The 19,260-nt window shown below is 36.8% G+C and overlaps 4 protein-coding genes across 4 annotated transcripts; 3 read left to right on the top strand and 1 right to left on the bottom strand.

Annotated features, from left to right (window-relative positions):
- Positions 1–909: 909 nt before the first annotated feature.
- Positions 910–5,031, bottom strand: LOC140978037 (ribose-phosphate pyrophosphokinase 1-like). Its single transcript, XM_073442776.1, is given in 7 exon segments — positions 910–1,453; positions 2,542–2,623; positions 2,908–2,977; positions 3,638–3,805; positions 3,893–4,036; positions 4,207–4,455; positions 4,895–5,031. Coding segments are annotated over 6 exon segments (879 nt in total). The 5' UTR covers positions 4,441–4,455; positions 4,895–5,031; the 3' UTR covers positions 910–1,272.
- A 1,565-nt stretch (positions 5,032–6,596) lies between these two features.
- Positions 6,597–7,937, top strand: LOC140978728 (transcription factor MAMYB-like). The gene has a single exon (XM_073443942.1). It carries the CDS (start codon positions 7,043–7,045, stop codon positions 7,748–7,750), a length of 708 nt encoding a protein of 235 aa, XP_073300043.1. The 5' UTR covers positions 6,597–7,042; the 3' UTR covers positions 7,751–7,937.
- A 1,271-nt stretch (positions 7,938–9,208) lies between these two features.
- Positions 9,209–16,201, top strand: LOC140978036 (protein phosphatase 2C 29-like). Its single transcript, XM_073442774.1, has 4 exons — positions 9,209–11,519; positions 12,471–12,584; positions 14,903–15,167; positions 15,713–16,201. Exons 1-4 carry the CDS (start codon positions 9,618–9,620, stop codon positions 15,835–15,837), a joined length of 2,406 nt encoding a protein of 801 aa, XP_073298875.1. The 5' UTR covers positions 9,209–9,617; the 3' UTR covers positions 15,838–16,201.
- Positions 16,202–17,113: 912 nt separating this feature from the next.
- On the top strand, positions 17,114–19,257 carry LOC140978035 (uncharacterized). The gene has a single exon (XM_073442773.1). It carries the CDS (start codon positions 17,217–17,219, stop codon positions 19,107–19,109), a length of 1,893 nt encoding a protein of 630 aa, XP_073298874.1. The 5' UTR covers positions 17,114–17,216; the 3' UTR covers positions 19,110–19,257.
- Positions 19,258–19,260: the final 3 nt, after the last annotated feature.

Genomic DNA, 19,260 nt, shown 5'->3' with positions numbered 1-19,260 from the left:
AATTATTGCAAGGAAAAAAATATTCGTGTCGGGGCATTGGATTCTTTAGTTTGTGTTTCGAAGTCAAGAAGTGATTTTCCTTTATGGAAGGGTTTGCAGTCAAAATTTGATTCGCCTTGATATATGGGAGGGTTTGCCTTGTTTGTATAAATTCTCATGAAATAAAATATTAAGTATACATCTACATTTTCATGTGAGTAGATCTTTCATAAGACGATCTCACGGATCTTTATTCGTGAGACGGCTCACTCATGTCTATATTTACAATAAAAATTAATATATTTGACATAAAAAGTAATATTTTTTCGATGACCCATATAGAATATCCATTTCACAAAATTGATCCGTGAAATTATCACACGTGAGCTTTTGTGTTTTCTTGTAGAGTATCTTTCTTTGTATATATCCACATTTTCATGTAAAGTATCTATCTTTTGAAACATTAGTGAAATTAATTAATTATATACGCGCAATGTGCGGTAATTAGTCCTTGGATTTTGTCATAATCGATGGAACATATTCGATAGATTCTGTGATCCAGTGAAAATGTTAGATATGGAACGGGGATTTCCAGATAGTGAGTAGAGTTCGATTCATAAAATAGACTTGAAAACAGAAGGGGGGAAAAGGCCCAGGCACCTCTTTTCCCTACGTAATCAAGAAAGCGAGAGCAATTGAAATTTGAAAAGTAAATGAATTCAAACCATAATAAGAATGTGACTACAAGATTTTGTAGTCCCTGACTATTTTGGAACAGTGTATATAAACAGCGAGAGAGAGAGAGAACAACACTTTAGACAAAAAGGATCAAAATACCTTGTTGTGTAACAAATACGTCTGAGTCTTGTTCTTGAACCCATGGCTTTTGCAATGAAATGGAAAAACAAAAAATTAAATAAAACTGTTAAATGAGCATACAATACATAATTTTGATTTCGCTTTCCAGTTTTCACAGTTATCAACTCAGGGATTCCGTAATTTCTTGAAGACAGCTTGTGGGAAACACTCTGTCTTTGACTAAACAACTTGAAAAGAATGACTCAGCTCACGTTGCATCTCAATTGATGCTTGGTATTAGACTAACCAGGCTAAAGATATCTGCAACTTTTGGATGTGAATGGTGGTTATATGATATGTAAAATGATAAAATTAGATAAGCATGTGAGTGAAAAGTAATGGGTGTAAGTCTAATGTTTGGATTATCATTTTAGTTTTCCATTAGCTAAGTAAACCAGTTTGTTCTCCCAATAATCTTTTGAATTGATGTTTCCTTCATTGGAAAATGCTGCTCACAGAACAATCATCGTGAACACGCCATATTGTTTCACCCAGAAGACTAGCGACTGACAGGACCGTCAACTGCGGGAAATAATTCTTCTCCGTTACTGGAACGGTATTGGTAATAATGACCTCTTGGAATAGGCCACTAGACAGCCTCTCGACCGCAGGTGGGCTGTCAAAAACATCTATATATCAATAAAGCGGTAGCTTCACACATACAAGAAGCATGCACATGGTGTGACAATTGATTACATCTCTTTTTTCATCAAAAAAGGAAGTCGGTATGTATTAAAGATCAAAGAATTTCGTCACTGCCAACACATCGAAAAAATATCTCAGGTTCCCTAATCTTTGTTTAATCATGATAGTCCCGTCCCTGCTTTATGTGAGATGCAAGCCTTATTGTATCAATAAAGTGGTTAAATTTATGCCTACTCCGCAAACAAGGCAGGAGTGACATTGATGCTAACAAACATAAATAAGTTTGATAAATGAATTCCATGATACTGTGCCATTGCTTCAACATGTGATACTCTTCCGGTTAACTACCTTTCATAATTACAAATATAATATCCCTGAATAGTTTTTATAATCCATCCTGATACTCCTTATAAACTCTTTCTTTATGCACTGTATGCAAGAAAAAGTAGCATAACTGTAGTGTCCGATTACTTTTTGGAGTGTGAAAATCGGCATCCTAGATTTTAATGACCAAACATAAAATCCTGCTAACTCTACGACTGCATTATTTTAGAAGACATGGTGCTTGTAAATACCTGATCACATTCAGGCTTTCCTATCATAACCAAACTGGTAGATGGAAAATACCGAAGCACGTTCTTATGTTATTTACTAATCGGGAAAAAAAGAAAATCTTAATTTCATTAAAAAAGAAAAACGTGATAAAATAAAGAGTTAATTTCACTAGTCATCATGTTAAGAAAATGCAAAATGCAAGAATATTGCCAACCGTAAGAATTTGTTGCTTTGCAATGTATTATCATTCGATAGTCAATTGTGAAAGTGATGCATCTGCAAATCAAATTGCAAGATATCCAATTCTTTCAGTTACATGATACATCTATATGATTTCAAAAAAATATGTACAACAAATAGAGTAGTACCAATTGATGGTTAATTAAACTTAACTTGCATAAATGCTGAGACAATTTGTTCAATAGCGTGTGAAGCTGTTAAAAAAAAGCAGGTAGCACATAGAAGTTTGTTCTTGTTAAAAGAAGGGTTGACTCTAATAGTCACCTGAAAACAGCATGAGTGCAGCATGCATATACTTCCCTAGCACCTTCCTCGTGGAGCAAAGCTGCACCTTTGGAAATAGTTCCTAAGAGCCAACAGCAATATATGTTAGTATTTGAATTTTTAAATGAGAGAAAATCGGCTTTCAGCTTCTCATTGATCCTTGTCGATTTCAAATTATTAAATGGCATACAAAGCCTTTTAAGCTCTTAGTAAGATTGTTGTAGCAACGCTTGATGGTTCCATAAATTATTTTTTTGAATGCAATTTTCAAGATCGGTGAGTATGAGAATGTGACATTGGAGTTCAATCATACACCATTTTTCTAAGAAAGTATACAATAACGTAATTGTATAAGCCTCTACTTACCTGCTGTGTCAATCATATCATCCACCATAACTGCAACTTTTCCTTTAACATCACCTATCAAATTCATTACCTGCAAAAGGCTATGGAAGTTGTTTAACATGAAACTAAAACTTTACACAAGAAAGATAAGTTGGTATTTCGGTTAGTCAGTTTGCAGCAGATATATTTCATAAATAATAATTTCTAATGGACGATAGTCGCAAAATGGATCCCTAGTTATTATCGATGGAACCTGTAGAAACCGCAGATGGTCCATTTTCAATTTAATCATGGCGCATTGTGCACAGGTTTTAATAATGTAAACACCGTGTGGTATTGATAGCATCTACAAATATAAAATGTCATGTGATTATCATCTGCATGCGTAAGACCACCAAACAGTAATTATGAGCTTTCTTGAATACGCTTTGCCTATAATATTAATACCAGCTAGTTCGACAACACATAAACTGATCTAATGTAGCAGTCAAGCAAATCACACCTCAAGAAATACTAGTAAAACTTAATGCAACGCACTAAAAATTGTGATGTCAGCTCAAGTCAACAACTTTCATACATTAAATCTTAAATAGTTTGGCAATTGGCATACATCTTTTAGCCTTCAAAATTCTCCTGGATTACAAATAACTAAATCAGAGGTCAAAAAAGAGAGGATAAAATTTATTGCCTGTTTGTAGCATAAACATATCGACTTAATAAATTGTAGAACAATAGGCTAGCATGAAACTACCTCGGCAATTTTATGACCCTGACGTCTTTTATCCACAATGGCTAGGGGCGCATCAGATAGTTTCTTGGCAAAAGATCTAGCTCTTGCAACCCCTCCGACATCTGGAGAGACCACTACCAAGTCATTGGAATATATTTTCTTGCTCGCAAGATAATCGAGGATGACAGGCTTTTGCAGTGAAAAAAAAAAAAAGAGTTAAAACAGTGACTAATTAATCGAAAAAATAGTAGTGAACAGAAAACTTTATGCAATTACCTGACAGTAAACATGGTCCACTGGAATATCGAAGTGACCCATGGACTGGCCAGAGTGGAGATCACAAGCAAGTATGCGATCTGCACCTGCCTCTGTGATCAGGTTGGCCACTAGCTTGGCAGCAATAGATTCACGTCCTTGGGTCTAGTGATAAAAAACAGATTCACAGGATGAAATAGAGTGCAACTGAAATGGTAAATTCGTACCATCACTCAAGAGCTAGATACTAATTAGATTCATAGGTTTTCATATTCATTAAGCATGTGTGCATCATTAAGAACTCGTCTAGCTTGTAAAATATATGTTGAACTCGCCTTTCTATCGGCTCTGGCATATCCAAAGTACGGAATCACTGCAGTAATATTTTTGGCTTAAGCTCTTCGGCAAGCATCTATCATTACCAAAAGCTCCATAAGATTTTCGTTGGCTGGAGGACAGGTGGGTTGGACCAAGTACACATCACAGCCTCGTACACTTTCTTGCAGTTGAACATAAATTTCTCCATCAGCAAACCGCTTGACATAAATTTTTCCAAGGTCGAGACCCATATGCCAAGCAATTTCCTAAGTGACACAAATCCTCCATATCAATTAATATATTAATGTATGAGTAAAAGCAGTGAGAACTGAGAATGCAAGGCATTGCAGAAGTGGAGATAATGTTAATCTGATTGCCCGAAACAACTACAGAGATCAAGACATGGACCAGTTGACACAAGCAAGAAGGACGTTTGAATGGCTTGAAAAGTCTGCAACAAATGGTGCTTGATCAAATAGCACGATGAGGATTATGGCTTTTGTTTGATTGTGAAGGCATTCGTGCTGTAGTCTCCAGTCGGAGGACTTTTGGCAGGGCTAAATGCCTAAGGTGGTCGTAAATTGTAGTAGCATTGGCAATAATAATGAAAAACATGGATGGAAGGTGGTCAAATGGATGCAGCTGCAGAGATCGAGATATAAACAGGATTCATTGCCACCTAATTTAAAAGATCAAGAAGAGCACCTGTACAGCTCGAGTTTGTAACTGAGAGGTAATAAACAGGATAAATGCAGTTATTAGAACGAGAGTAGTTGTTTGGTTTGACTTGCTGCCAGGAGAAATGATATGCAGGAAATTTTAGCCTGTTCTTCTCAATCATATTAAATAACTAATTTGCCTAATATTTTGGTTTTGTTTGGAATTAAATTAGGATATAATGGTAATTTTATCTCAAACTATAGTAAGAAGTAAGACATGCATGTATACAACATAAAAATATATTTCACAAAAAATTTATGAGACGTCTCACGGTCAATTTTGTGATATATATCTCATACACGACTTGATTCATTAAAAATATTGATTTTTATACCAAATATAACCTTTCACACCAGATCCACCCATTTCACGGATATGTATCAGTGAGACCGTCTTACATGAAATATACTCAATGTTTTTACGACCATATCGTGTCTTTTTATGAATATTCATTTATTTATGTGTTGTGGTATGTAAATTGGTTTGAAAAAACAGTTAAATTTATCTCTTTATATTACTATTTATTCAGTTTCCACGAGCTAAAAGATTTGGCATCATAGTTTTTTTTTAAATTAAACATATTACTAAAGTATATATATATATATATATATCATAAGCTTAAAGTTCAAGGTTCCATCTCTAGCCAACATTTAACTATTTTCACAAAACGAAATGTTATTTTTAATTAATATAGAATACTATCGTGCTCAGTTAGTTTCTGATAAGTTTTGACTGGATGATGAGTTTAGTCAATTAAATTTGAAGAACACAAGAATTTAAGTAGCTATCCCTATAATTCTAAGGTTAATAATTTAGAACTGCATGAATGAATAATTTTTTGACCGATGATCGATTATACAATTACTCACCATTACACTCATTTTGTTCAAATAATAGATAATTTAAGTTTAGTGGCTCAACGACATCACATCAATTATTAATAAAATGTTAGTGTAACCATAAATATTTTGTTGATGAAATATTTAATTGTGAAATATGAGATATTTGATTGATGATATGTAGCAATGAATTCACAAATGTTTCCACAAATTGTGGGTGTTTTAAGAAAGTTGGTCGTATTATATATTTATTTATTTTAAAAAAAAATTGGAAAAAAAAACTATATATCATAGCTTGTTAGTTGTTTTTTTGTTTTTTGTTTTTTGTTTTTTTGTTGTTGACTAATCTATGGGAATTGTGAGTAAATGGAAAATTAAACAATTTAAAAGATTTAGGGTCAAACATGCATAAGATTTTAATTACGAAAATACCACATTTTTTCATTGGCAGATATTTATTTACAAAAAAACGTCACTTTTTAATTTTTTATTTTATCATTTATTTATCTATATTTCGTTAAAAAAACAAACTGTACAAGCTCGCAAATGTGTGCATCCGAATGCTGATATTAATTAACACTAGTAGGTTGTGGTAAATGTGATGAATTGAATATGATTCGAAAAAAGAATTGTTTTTTTTTTAGATTTTAAAATGAAAATTGTCAATTTTTTGAAATTAAAAAGGTCGATTGAAATAAAAATCTGAAAAATAAAATTACTATACGAAAAATTGTAAAATAACTTTAATCAATAATATTTTTTTAAAAAAAAATACCCCCATCAAGTGTTTAATGTTTTTTTTAAAAAATACCCCCTAAGTCATAGGTGTGGGATCTAAACTTCACATTCTGAACAAGGCCAAACGCACCCCTACCGCCTTATTTCTGATATCTCATTTCTAACCCTAATTTTAACACCCGCTTTGCCTGTCCAAATAATTCACAATTGCTGAAAAATGCCGTTTGAAAAATCCTATTTATTTTTAGTTCATAGTTATTAGGAACCAGGAAACAAGATTTTGCGCGCACAGGCATGGAGTTCTTGGATGAATATGAAAGCATACCAAGATTTATGATCCAATCGAAGCAATTTGCCCCAACCTCCCGATCCCGAATCCATTCACTATTCTTATATTCACAAGCCTACGCTTCTTGTTTCCCTTCCTCTTTCAATTGCCATTTTCTACATTGCATTTCGTTGCATCGATTTAGAACCGCTGAAATCCATTCTCTCGTGGCTCTCATGTTCCCTTTTTCTCGGACCCTTTGCCCCTCCTTCCCTTACCGCTGGTGATATGCGTGTCGGGCTCGGCCCCATTATCAAGGAAACCCCCAAGGTCGTAGTTGATACTGATGAAAAAGTGAGCAGAAAATCATCGAAACCCATCAGAAAACAACCACGTGAAGTTCCCGTCCGATTTGACGGGCTCTTCGATAAATCAACGAGTGTTAATGGGTTTGGGTCGGCCCTAGATTCGGATAAGAAGGTGACAGATAGTTTCGGGTCATTGATTGAAGAGAAATTCGAGGAAAGGGAGTGGAGTAGCACGGATGAAGACGCGTTGAGGAAGTTAATGGGAAAGCATCCAGTGGGGCAACCTGGGCGATGGGAAGCAATAGCAAAGGGGTTCAAAGGAAAGCACACGGTGGAAAGCGTGATATTGAAAGCTAAAGAAATGGGAGTAAAGAAGGCTAGTGATCAAGATTCATTTGGGAAGTTTCTAAAGGATCGTAAGCCTGTCGATAAACGAGTTCTTGATGAGGCCGGGGATGGTGGAATTGGTGTAATCTATACAAATGTGCAAGAAGGGGGGAAAGTGAGTGGATGGAGTGCTGGAGATGATTTAGCTCTGCTTAATGCATTAAAGGCATTTCCAAAGGATGTACCCATGCGGTGGGAGAAAATTGCTGCGTCTCTGCATGATAAAACTAAGTCAGCCTGCATGAAGAGGGTGACAGAGTTGAAAAAAGATTTTCGGAATTCAAGGACCTCTGCTAGTTAAGCTTCTTAGTTGAAACGGTTTTACGGTGGGAAATTGGTATTTAGGTTAGAGAGGGAGCTTTCCGTAAGTGGGTCCCTGGTTGTCAGTTTTATGTTTGACTATCGCTTGGACATTGTTTGTCGAGATGATCACATGATTATTGGGATGAATTGTTTGCTCATTCACAAGTTTGACGTTATTTTTTTCTTCTTGATCGCCTGCATTATTTTCTTGCTTGTGATATATGTCTTTAGTTCTTACTTGACCAACGGGGATTCCAAATACGACTGTTTATTATTGTTTAGCAGTAGAAACCTGAGCTACACAAAACATGAACCCTTGAAGATTCTACCACACTTGTTTCTAATTTGATGTCAGTAGGATCTTGCTTATAGTATTGAAATGAATAATTGATATCAGTTTAATGTACTTTTGAAATAGAATCAAGAAAATCTAAGCCTTAGAAGTTGAGACAGCATGGTTTATGTTTTGACTGTCAAAAGGATGCCAAGATAATCTGATCAAGGACATCAATATGAAGTTATAGGTCACGAGATGAAATATATTCTATTGGAGAATGCCAACCTGCCGGCACTTTGAATTTCGAGAAGCGCCTCTTCTCCCTCAGTACACACTTGCACCAGTCATTATCTTTGATTGCAAGATTGGTGATGATCTTCCACGAAATTCGATAGAATAGTTTTGTTAACGAGTTAACTATGACATATGGCTTACACAAAGCTGATAAATGCTTTCAATTAGATGCATCCTTAGCAGATCGTGTTTCTCGTTTCTAATCAATCTGACTCCAAAGTTCAAACATTAGATTTTGGTGCAGGCTGCCAGATTTGGAGCATTGATTGGGGATAGGGGTCATGATGCTTATTTCTGAGTGGTAGTAGCTAGAATTTTTGTAAAATCGTCGGATTTTAAGGGGATATCTTTGAGTTTGATTGATCATATCTTGAGCTAGACTCACAGTCACAGTAATTTTAAACAATCTAAGTCGTTTATTACGGCCTGCCCCCATTATTAAACCTTTAACACGGCTTCGTTGTTCTAAAATCTAGTACAAGAAGGCTCACTCTCAATGGCTAAAGAGTAACTTAATCCTTCTCGCGGTGCTGGTTTGAGAACCAACGAAATAAGTGGCTAAATTCATATTATCTGTTATTTAGAAACATAATATTAATATATCTTAACAAATTATTTATAAAATATGTTGTAGTTTTTCTAATAATTTGATCAAGCATGATATTATTATAAGATGTCATAGAGGAGTTTCATTCATTGAATTTTTTAGGTAATTCATCAGCCATTAATGAACTTTTGATAGGTTGGAGAAATTTTTTTAACATCCCAAAAAATGAGTTTTACCCACAGAACTTCATATTTCATATTTATTTTGTTAATTCTAAAATAAAAAAAATAAGATCACTCTGTTCTCTATTTTTTCTTGGACACAGGCTGGTTTGGATGACTAGTGTGGACCCCATATATCCAAAGAATTAGGTTTGCCAGGTCAGCAGTTACAAAATTCAAATAACTCTCCCTCTCGATATCTTTTGATGGTCGAATCATGAAAAGTGTTTGTACGTTGTTGACAAAAGTACCCTCGATTCCCAACACGTCATGCAGAGGAATAAAACCCGAGTCACCGTAGTGGCAGCAGCACCTACTCTCTCTAACCCTGAGAGACCACAAAACAAAACAAAACAAAACAAAACAAAACAAAGCGCACCACAAACAGTGAGTCGATTCTCTTTTTGACGTGTGTGTGTATATATATATATATATATTTTTCAGTTCAACAAAGTTTTTTTGTTTCAGAATTTATATATATGGTTTGGAGGGAGGGTTGGTGGAGGGAGATGAATCGTGGGATGTGATGGGGGCCGGGTTTTCCCAGGTTTTTCCATGTTTCAATCCTGCTGCCGGACCGAAGGGGAACGATCCGGACCTCATTTTCGGTGTCAATGCGGAGCCGCTCGACGAAACCCTAGGCCACTCCTTCTGCTACGTCCGCTCCTCCGCTCGGTTCGTCTCGCCCACGCACTCCGATCGCTTCGTTTCGCCCACTCAATCTCTTCGCTTCGATGATTCGTCCACTGCCCAGACAAGGCCTCCCAAATCGTCTGGGTTACCTGAAACTTGGTTCCGAGCTATTTCTGGAGCTTCGGTTAGTGCCAACTCTTCCACTCCCATAACTGTCCTCCAGCTTGAAGATAATTGCGGCGATGCCATGAATGCTGCCACTCAAAATGCTAGTAGCAGCAGCGGCTGTGGCAGCAAGGGTTTTGTGGCTGGGCTGCCTAGGGGTGGTAATAATGTAATGCTAGATGGATTTGAGAGTACATCGTCGTTTAGCGCCTTGCCACTGCAGCGGGTTCCGCGAAGTGGAGGCGAGGCACCTTCCGGCCCACTGGAAAGGGCCTTCTTCATGTCTGGCCCAATCGAGAGGGGAGCTGTCTCTGGACCGCTCGATGCTGCTGCTGCTGGCGGCGATAGCAATGGGGTGCCGTTTTCGGCTCCTCTTGGGGGCATGTATGTGAAGAAGAGAAAGAAGAAGGTACTTTCAGGAATTCGAAAGGCATTGTATCGAAACTTTTCAGTGGTTCCAGTACTGAATTTTATTGGCGGAGGTGGGGGTGGCCAGAAGGATGTTATGGCTGGAGACGATAGCAGCCGAGAAGCGGCAGAGATGGAATGTGACAGCAATGTGCAATGGGCACTAGGAAAAGCAGGGGAGGATCGGGTGCATGTTGTTGTGTCAGAGGAATTGGGTTGGCTCTTTGTTGGAATCTACGATGGATTTAATGGCCCCGATGGCCCTGAATTTCTGATGAGCAATTTATACAAAGCCATGTACTGTGAATTAGAGGGTTTGTTTTGGGACACGAAAGACACAGATCCAGCTTTGAATGCAGATAGACTTGATCATTCTTATCCATCAAACCTTAACACAGGCACTGTCCCAGAGTCTGAAGAGAGCAGAGAAGGTGGTACTGAATCATTAGTGAAAAAAGTGATCTTTGGAGGGGAGCAGGTTGAAGTTAAGAGGAGGAGATTATGGGAATTTTTAATGGAGGAAGATCCAGAAGACGGGGTTGATCTATCGGGTTCTGATAGATTTGCATTCTCTGTTGATGATGCATTGTGCGTGAATAATGCTAGCTCAGCAGTGAATAGGCGGTCATTACTGATTGCAAAACTAAAGGGTGGGTTACAGAATGAGCCTAAGGACAAGGGCAGTAAGAGGTTCTTTCCTTGGAGATTTTGGCTGGAGGGAAAACATAAAGCAGATGGGGGACCGAGGGAAGACAATATCGCAGATGATGGGGAAGCTGAAGAGAAGAAAGTGAGTAGAATTGGTAGGAAGCGGAAGGTAGGAGTAGTTGACCATGAGTTGGTGTTGAGTGCGATGTCTAGAGCGCTTGAAATGACTGAGCAAGCATATTTGGATTTGACTGATAGGGTTCTTGATCGGTACCCAGAGCTTGCATTGATGGGGTCTTGCTTGTTGGTTGTGTTGATGAGGGATGAAGATGTGTATACGATGAATGTTGGGGATAGTCGGGCTATTGTAGCACAGTATAAACTTAAAGAGGTCAGTAGTAGTTCAGAATTACATTGTCACGGGGATCTTGGGTTCAATGGTGGAGACATTGTTGAAGAGTCTGCAGATGTGTGCGAGAGGGCGTATAATAGGGTTAATGTAGCTCACACAAATCAATCTATGGGGTTGACTGCTCTGCAGTTGTCCACTGACCATAGCACGAGTATACAGGAGGTCAGTTCCCCCAGTTCCATTTTTGTTCTTTTTTAAATGTGAAAGCATGGTTGAGGTGTTTCTTTTCAAGTTCTAATGTGCAAACTTTGGCTTCTTAATATGTATATAGTATATACTATACCAAGACTTCCAACCATCTTAGGTTACTAAGTTTTATTGTGTGGTAGCCACCACCCAATCCTGTTTGATGGGCCATAGAACCCTGTTCAATAAGTGGAATACGTAAATCTTAGCTGATATTTTTCAGGTTGGGCAGTAAGGGTCAGAGAGAGGCAATGACTCATTCGTAAATCCATCATTCTTAATTCTATGTTATCTACTGCTATAATCCTTGTCGTCGTCATTCATCATTGATACTACTTATGTTATCATCATCACTGATACTGCTTACATTGTCATCTTCATGATCAATTCTTTTGCAAGAATATGGTTTCCATCGCCTCTTCAACATTCAGAGACAGATCCACAAAGGACTGGAAATGAAGTTACTGAACCACATTCGAGCATATGTCTGAGCCACATCTCTTACATGCCGTGTAGTAATTAAGTGTTTTCCTTTTCAATGCCGCCGTAATAATTTTAATAGTATTTTTGGGCCTTGGTAATTTCATGCTTTACTATGGTGTGGGTCTTCTGAATTATTGACAGTAACTGCAAAATTGTTATATTAAATCTAGTTGCCTTGTTATGTTTATTTTGGCTGATAGCTTTGTGTTAATAACACGATAGGAAGTAGTGTCTCCGTACAAAGCGTTGCCTAGCCGTGTGGCCATCTTATGGAGGTCCTGGATCAGGCCTCCATCTTTTTCTTGTGATGACCTTAAAAATTATCAATTCACTTGGCTTTATTCTTTCAGTTATTCTTTTCTTCCTTCTGTTTTTTAAATGTATTTTATCATTAAAGTGGTCTGAGTTTCTTATTCATTTTATATCATATGATATCATTTACAGGAAGTAATTAGAATCAAGAATGAGCACCCTGATGACTCTAATTGTATAGCGAACAACAGAGTTAAAGGTCGTCTGAAAGTAACTCGTGCATTTGGGGCTGGATTTCTCAAACAGGTTTGTCAGTTGACCCATTAGTTCTTATGTTTGTATTGTTGCAAATGTTTATGGCTTCCTTCCATTCATACAGATCTCTGTTTTCTATTACTGGTCGATCTTTTATTGACTGAAGCGCTTGTGGATTTCTCTTCTTGGACTTGTAAAGACTTCGATGTTTATGAAATAAGTCCTAATACAATATATGGAAATTTATTCAAACAAGATAGTTTGATGGCTTATTGTAAAGGGAACATTATAAAAAAATCATTCTGAATTTTTTCTCATCTCAAAATACCCAGAAAGCGAAAATTTTCTGCGAAACCATCTCATCGAGAAAAATTTTTTTATTCAAAAATTAATATTTTACTTCCCGAAATGTTTCGACGAATATGATTTAAACATAACAAAATATTAATCGTGGATATTTCAATGAAGTTGACAATATCTTAATGAAATACTCTAATAAAAGTGATCCAAGAATATATCGAGTTTAGAATATTTAAATGATATTTGGATAAAATATTATCTAGAAGCTTCTCCATGATAATGATTTTAGACTATTCAGAATGACTTAATATTGTTAATTCTGGAGAAAATAATTTATATATGAATACAATACATGCGTATGCATATAAATCTCGCCAAATTTTTTGATTTATATTCAATAAAATGTTGGGGTTTTTGGCATAAAAAATTAGTGTACTATGCAAGATATTTTTTTACGGGTGCTTCTTCAGATAAGAAAATACATAGACACAGGTTTGGATAATTTTTCTAGTTTCTTCTGTTGAAATTAAATTGTAAAACAATATTTTTTTCGGCTAATGCTAAAGGTAATTTAGGAAAAACAAGTTAGATTTAACGTAATAGGTTTTTTAGTATGAAATCTTGATGAGATGGGTTTGCGAGGTAGAAAAAGTTTTCATGGGTTTTATGACACAAATATTCTGCGACTAAAAAAAATCAAAAAAGAAAATTAGGCGAATTGGTTTCTCTCAATTATAGCTTGAAGTGTTATTTTGGAATTACAAAACTTTATGTTAACTATTTTTATAATAACTCTTTGCATATTATCAATGCTTCTGTGTGTGATTAAATGAGACATAAAATTTCAACCGTTTCTTTTACTTCTAGCAAAAAAGTTAAAACAATAAACTGAGTCAATATAATGATATATTCCAAGATGTCCGAGCGTGGGATGATGATCCATCACGTGTCTTTTCAGTTAAGCCATACTTTGATTCTTTTTTTCCGAACAGTCGCTTCTCCGTCTTTCATTTTTAAATATCATTTGGAAGATTCTGATTCCAACCAAGATCAAGGTATTTTCGTGGACGGCGGTTCTGGATGAATTACGACCTCTGAGATGATGCAAAATAGATGACCTATGTGTGCTCTGTGCCCTAATTGGTGACTTTGTGTCAGAAGGAGAGGGAAACTCAAGACCACATGTTGATTCATTGGACTTTCACAAGTGGATTGTGGGCTAAGGTTTTGGAAGAATTGAGATTGGTTTGGATGGTGCCAAAATTGACACAAGATTTATTCGCTACGGATCTTGGACAGTTTCTGGGTAAGAGGGACATAATTTTTTGGAAAGTGGTAGTTTATGGCATTTGTTGGTCGGTGTGGTTAGAGAGAAACAAAAGAATTTTTGACGATATTTAAGAACATGTGAAGATTGTTGGGAAAAAAATCAAGATTAAAAGAGCTACTTGGATTGGATCTCATGTAGAATTTGGCCATGTACAGTTTTCAATTCAGGGCATGACTGGGCGCTGGATTTATCCGATGTGCCCAGAGTCTCAGTCCTGGGGTCTTATCACATATGTGACATGCGCATATGTGTTTTTCAGGGGGTCAGTCTATAGATTGGCAGTGCAGTAGAGTAGTCCAGAAAGTTAAAACTAGTTTTTGAGTGTGCCTTACTGAACATGACTTGGATGTGGTTCACTACTTCACGACTCATTTCCCTTTTCTTGCATAATTCAAACTTTTCTTTCTTGAAATGATTCATGTGACAATGTGAGAAATTAATATGAATATAAAAGATTTTCGAGTGAATCAACATGGATTCATCAATGAATTTATTTAATCCCGCAAAATAACTGTTTTATTATCTATTTATTCTTCATCTTCCGATTCCTTGACTTTACCGTTAACTTCCGTTTCCTTTGTTTGTTTTGCATTTCTTTTCTAACATAAACATAATTATTTTGCTGTTAAGATGGTCTCAAGTATGTTAGCTCATGTAGTTTGATTTGTCAAATCTTCCTTCATGTTTGGATGTGCGTATGTTTAGCCTCTCTTATGGTTTGAACTGTATGTTGATGCAGAAAAAATTTAATGATGCCTTGTTAGAAATGTTTCGGAATGAGTACATTGGTACTGCCCCTTACATATCGTGCTCACCTTCTCTTCGCCACCATAAACTGTCACCCAGAGATCAATTTTTGGTGCTTTCATCTGATGGCTTGTATCAGTATTTTAGCAATCAAGAGGTGGTATTTTATGTGCAAACTTTTATGGAGAGGAACCCCGATGGAGATCCAGCTCAGCACCTGATAGAGGTGCTTCTGTTCCGTGCTGCGAGAAAAGCTGGTGAATTTTCTACCTTCATAAAATAAAAAATATGTATACATATTATTTTCTTTAATTGCATTGAGAACCAATGTCTACAACGTGATGGACATCGTTGATGCTATATATATTCAATTTCTACCTTTGTGTCCCCCAATTTCAAGGTCAGCTGGGAGGCTTTTTTATCCTAATTATGGTAGACTTGGAACCATCGACAAATCAAACCATCTCTCCCCTATTTTCAAATACATTTGACACAATAAATCAGAAGCTTATGTCAGAATATTTTGATCTTGATAAGCAAAGCTTGACGATGAACAATGTTGGAAATCCTGGAACAAAACTTGCAGAGTCCTGAATAATTTTCACAAAACCTAGTTCAGCATTGGCTTAATATCATGACTAAACGCATTAGAATGGTTGCATGAACCATTCTTTTGGACAGGTTAATATTGTTTCAGTAAAGCACTCTGCTTTGTTCTGTCCCAATTTCAATGTCATATTTTTTGGATAACAAGTTCACTTAAAAAGGTTCACTCTCTGAACCAAATTTGCATTTGGTGTAGGAATGGACTTTCACGAGCTTCTGGATATTCCACAAGGAGACCGTAGGAAGTACCATGACGACGTTACGGTTATGGTGGTATCTCTCGAGGGCAGAATCTGGAAATCATCCGGAAAATACCTCTGATTGCTTTGATGGTACTATGTACTTGAACCAATACAATAGCAGGCCAAGATTGTTGTCCGAGGATTGGAGTTGAAACCCATTCAATCTTACTGCACAGTGCTTGTGGTGAAGGGGGAAAATCCACATGATTATCGACTACAGTTTGAGATTATGTACGTCGAAGACTCCAGAAATGGTGAAAAATGTTTGCAGGAATAGGAAATTTTTGTAGCTGAGGGTGTATGACCTTTTTTCCCCGAGACGGGATCTACCCCCTTTTTTGCGCTTCTTTTTCTTAATTTAGAGAGCTTTGTTCGTCCTTTGGGAGGGCTTAGTAGAGAGTATTCATGTGTACATCAGTGATAGAATCATGGGTTAACATCCATTAATCCGATCCTCCATTCTTATGCTTCCAGTTTTATGTAACTTGAGGCCTTTATTAAATGTAGCTAAACACCAGTTTTCCTAGAAAATTCAGCAATTAATACATCTTTCAGGGCAGTCTTTTCCATCAAGTCACGCACATGTTGAGCGATAATTGAAAGCATGCTTTCAATTCCCTAATGTGATGTATTCAACTTCGGGTGAGCAATGATACAAAATTGAATGCATGCTTGAATCCCCTAACGATCGTGACGGCCCATGAAATGATATTTTTGGTAGAGATTTTATTATCATTTATTGCTGCGTGATACAATTGTCGGATGTTCAAATTGTAGAGTCAAGTTCTTACTAACTGAAGGCAAATGATCTTTTTTAGATTTAATTAATGGTCCAATTTGATTTTGGATACCAGAGTCCTATAAAACAAAGTGGGCTTCATATAATTAAATTAAAATTGAATCTTTGAATTTTACACAAGTGTATTATCTCTGTCTTGGCATCTTATGATCTAGTCATGCTAAATTTTCAACGTTTTATTTATTTTTCTTGATTTAGTCTGGTGTTCAGTCTTTTTTATAATTAATTTTATTTATATTATAATATAGACAATATTGTTTTTTAAAACATTTATAAGGGATATTACAGTGCTTTGGAAGCTTGGTTTCTTGTTTGTCTTGGTGTACGAGACTTAGAAGATATTCTGTAATTGGATTAGGTAATAAAATTATGTAAATTAAATGAAACCAAGACTTATCGGATTTTTATTTTATTAATATGTTGAAAAGCTCAAATCACAAATTTAACTTGCAATATTGTGCTTATTAATGTTTTTTGAGAATTTTATTTATAGTTATGACATTTTGGTGAGGCTCCAAAATTTGAATTTGAAAAAGAAACCCTAAATCCCAATACCCGTGCCTCCCTTATCTTCCATCGAGGAGTGAGAGGTTCCACAGTTCACATTTTCCACAGCCATACAAAAAACAATTGGTTTACCAAAATTACACTATTTAGAAATGGCAAAGAAGAAAGTGTCCAAATCCCACCAAGAGAAACCATCCCTCAAACCAGAGCAGGAGGATTTGGTGGTCTCTGTAGCCATGGATTCTGATGCTTCTGAGAAACTTGAAAATCTCAAATCCCTTAACCAAATGCTTATAAAGGAGGCTTTCGAGCGCCGCCAGCAAGTGGAATCACTTCTGCAGACGAAGGAATCTCTGGAATTGGAGCTCACTCGGTCTGATTCGGGGAGGGAGCTGTTGCGGTCTGAGTTGGGCGAGAAGGCGGGAAGATTTGATCTGGAGAGGGTTTTGGTGGCTGTTTTTGTTGCTGAGCAGTTGGCTCAGAAAGGTGAGGTGATTGAGGGGAAAATGAAGGGTTTGGAGAGAGAAATGACAGTGTTGAAGAAAGTGATTGGTGAAAAGGAAGCTGAGATTGAGAGTCTGTTTGGGAAACTGACTGAGGCTGAAGATGCATTGGGACGTGAAAGGGAAGTTTCAAGAAGAGTTTGCTCGGATAGGGATGAGATGAAGGGTAAACTCGATGCACGGATTGAGGATTGTGAGGGTCTGATAGACAATATGATTGAATTGGAGGAAAGAAAAAGAGGTGTTGAAGTTGAGATGGAAAGATTGCAGGTTGGATACGATGATGTGCTGATGGAAAAGAAAGAGCTAGAGAATAAGATTGAATTGATGATAGGAGAAAAAAATTTGACCAAGAAAAAATTATCGGAATCAAATCAGTTGATTGAGGAATTGAAGAAGGAACTTGATGTTGTTGTTAAAGAGAAAGAAGGGGTTGAAGAGGAGAAACATGTGGAAATGGTTAAAACAAGTAAGTTGGAGGACGATGTACGTGGATTGAATGAAATGGTCGAGAGCTTGAGAGAAGAGAAGGAAGTATTATGTGCAAATGTGACCGAGTTGGAAACTAAGTGTGTTGAAGGTGAGGAAAAGCAGAACGAGATGGGGATGAAGATTGAAAGACTGTTGGAAGAACAGAAGTTGGGTGAGAAGAGAGTTGAGTGTTTGATTGACGAGAAAAACACTATCGAGAAGGATTTGGGTGATACGTTGAATCAATTAGATGATGCCAGAGAGAAAATTGAAGATTTAGTTAAAGAAAATGCAGTTTTGGTGGAGGCTAAAGATAGACTGGATATTGAAATTGGCGCATTTAAGAGTCAAGTGGATGGACTTAAGGGCATTCTATCCGAATTGGAGAAATCTTGTGGTGATAAAGTAGAGAAAATTACAAGTTTAGAATCTCAAGTTGCGGGTTACAGAGACGCTCTTGAGCAAGTTAAAATTGAAATTGATGAAATCAAGAAATCTTGGGATGAAGAGAAGCAACTTACCCACATTTTAGAGGGAAAGATTTTTGAAATGGAAAATAAAATTGAGGAGAATGGCAAGATAGCTAGGGAAGAGGAGGCAAAGAATGCTACAATGTATGCAGATAAGATAGAGTTACAAAATCAATGCCGAGTTCGGCAGGAAGAAATTGCATCTTTGGAAAATAGCCTAAATGCAGCACGATGTGAACTCGACTCAATTAAAAGTCAAGCTGAATTGGCAGGTGCGAACTCTGAACTGGCCCTGAATCTGTTGAAGGAAACAGCAGCCTTTTGTTCCAAGGGTGGTGGGAAAGATGCAGAAAACAGTGATTTGCCTGGAGGTAAACCGAGTAATGACGAAGGAACAAATGCATATGCAATGGAATTGGAGATGATAAAGAATGCTTTCAAGAGCAATTCGACTAAAATAGAGAACTTGAATAGGCAATTGGAGTTCCTTCAGAATTCGGTGGTAGTGGCACAGAAGAAGAAGAGCTTTTGGACTATGTTGTCCTCGACGACAACTGTGCTGGCTGCAGTTTCTCTTGTATACGTGGCTCGTGGACGTTGAGGATTCATTGTTGATTGATTAGATTTTTGTGGATTTCCTGATGTTTTGAAATCGTTGACAAATTTTGTATGCTGTTAATGGGCAGAAATATTGATACAAAATAGTCCTTTATAGTTCTTGATAATAGATAATATTGAACCTTGGCTCACCA

Source organism: Primulina huaijiensis, chromosome 6 (genome assembly GCF_012295235.1).
Source record: "Primulina huaijiensis isolate GDHJ02 chromosome 6, ASM1229523v2, whole genome shotgun sequence".
NCBI lineage: Eukaryota > Viridiplantae > Streptophyta > Magnoliopsida > Lamiales > Gesneriaceae > Primulina > Primulina huaijiensis.
Note: the sequence above shows the minus strand (reverse complement) of the source record. Positions and strands in the feature narration are given on the sequence as shown.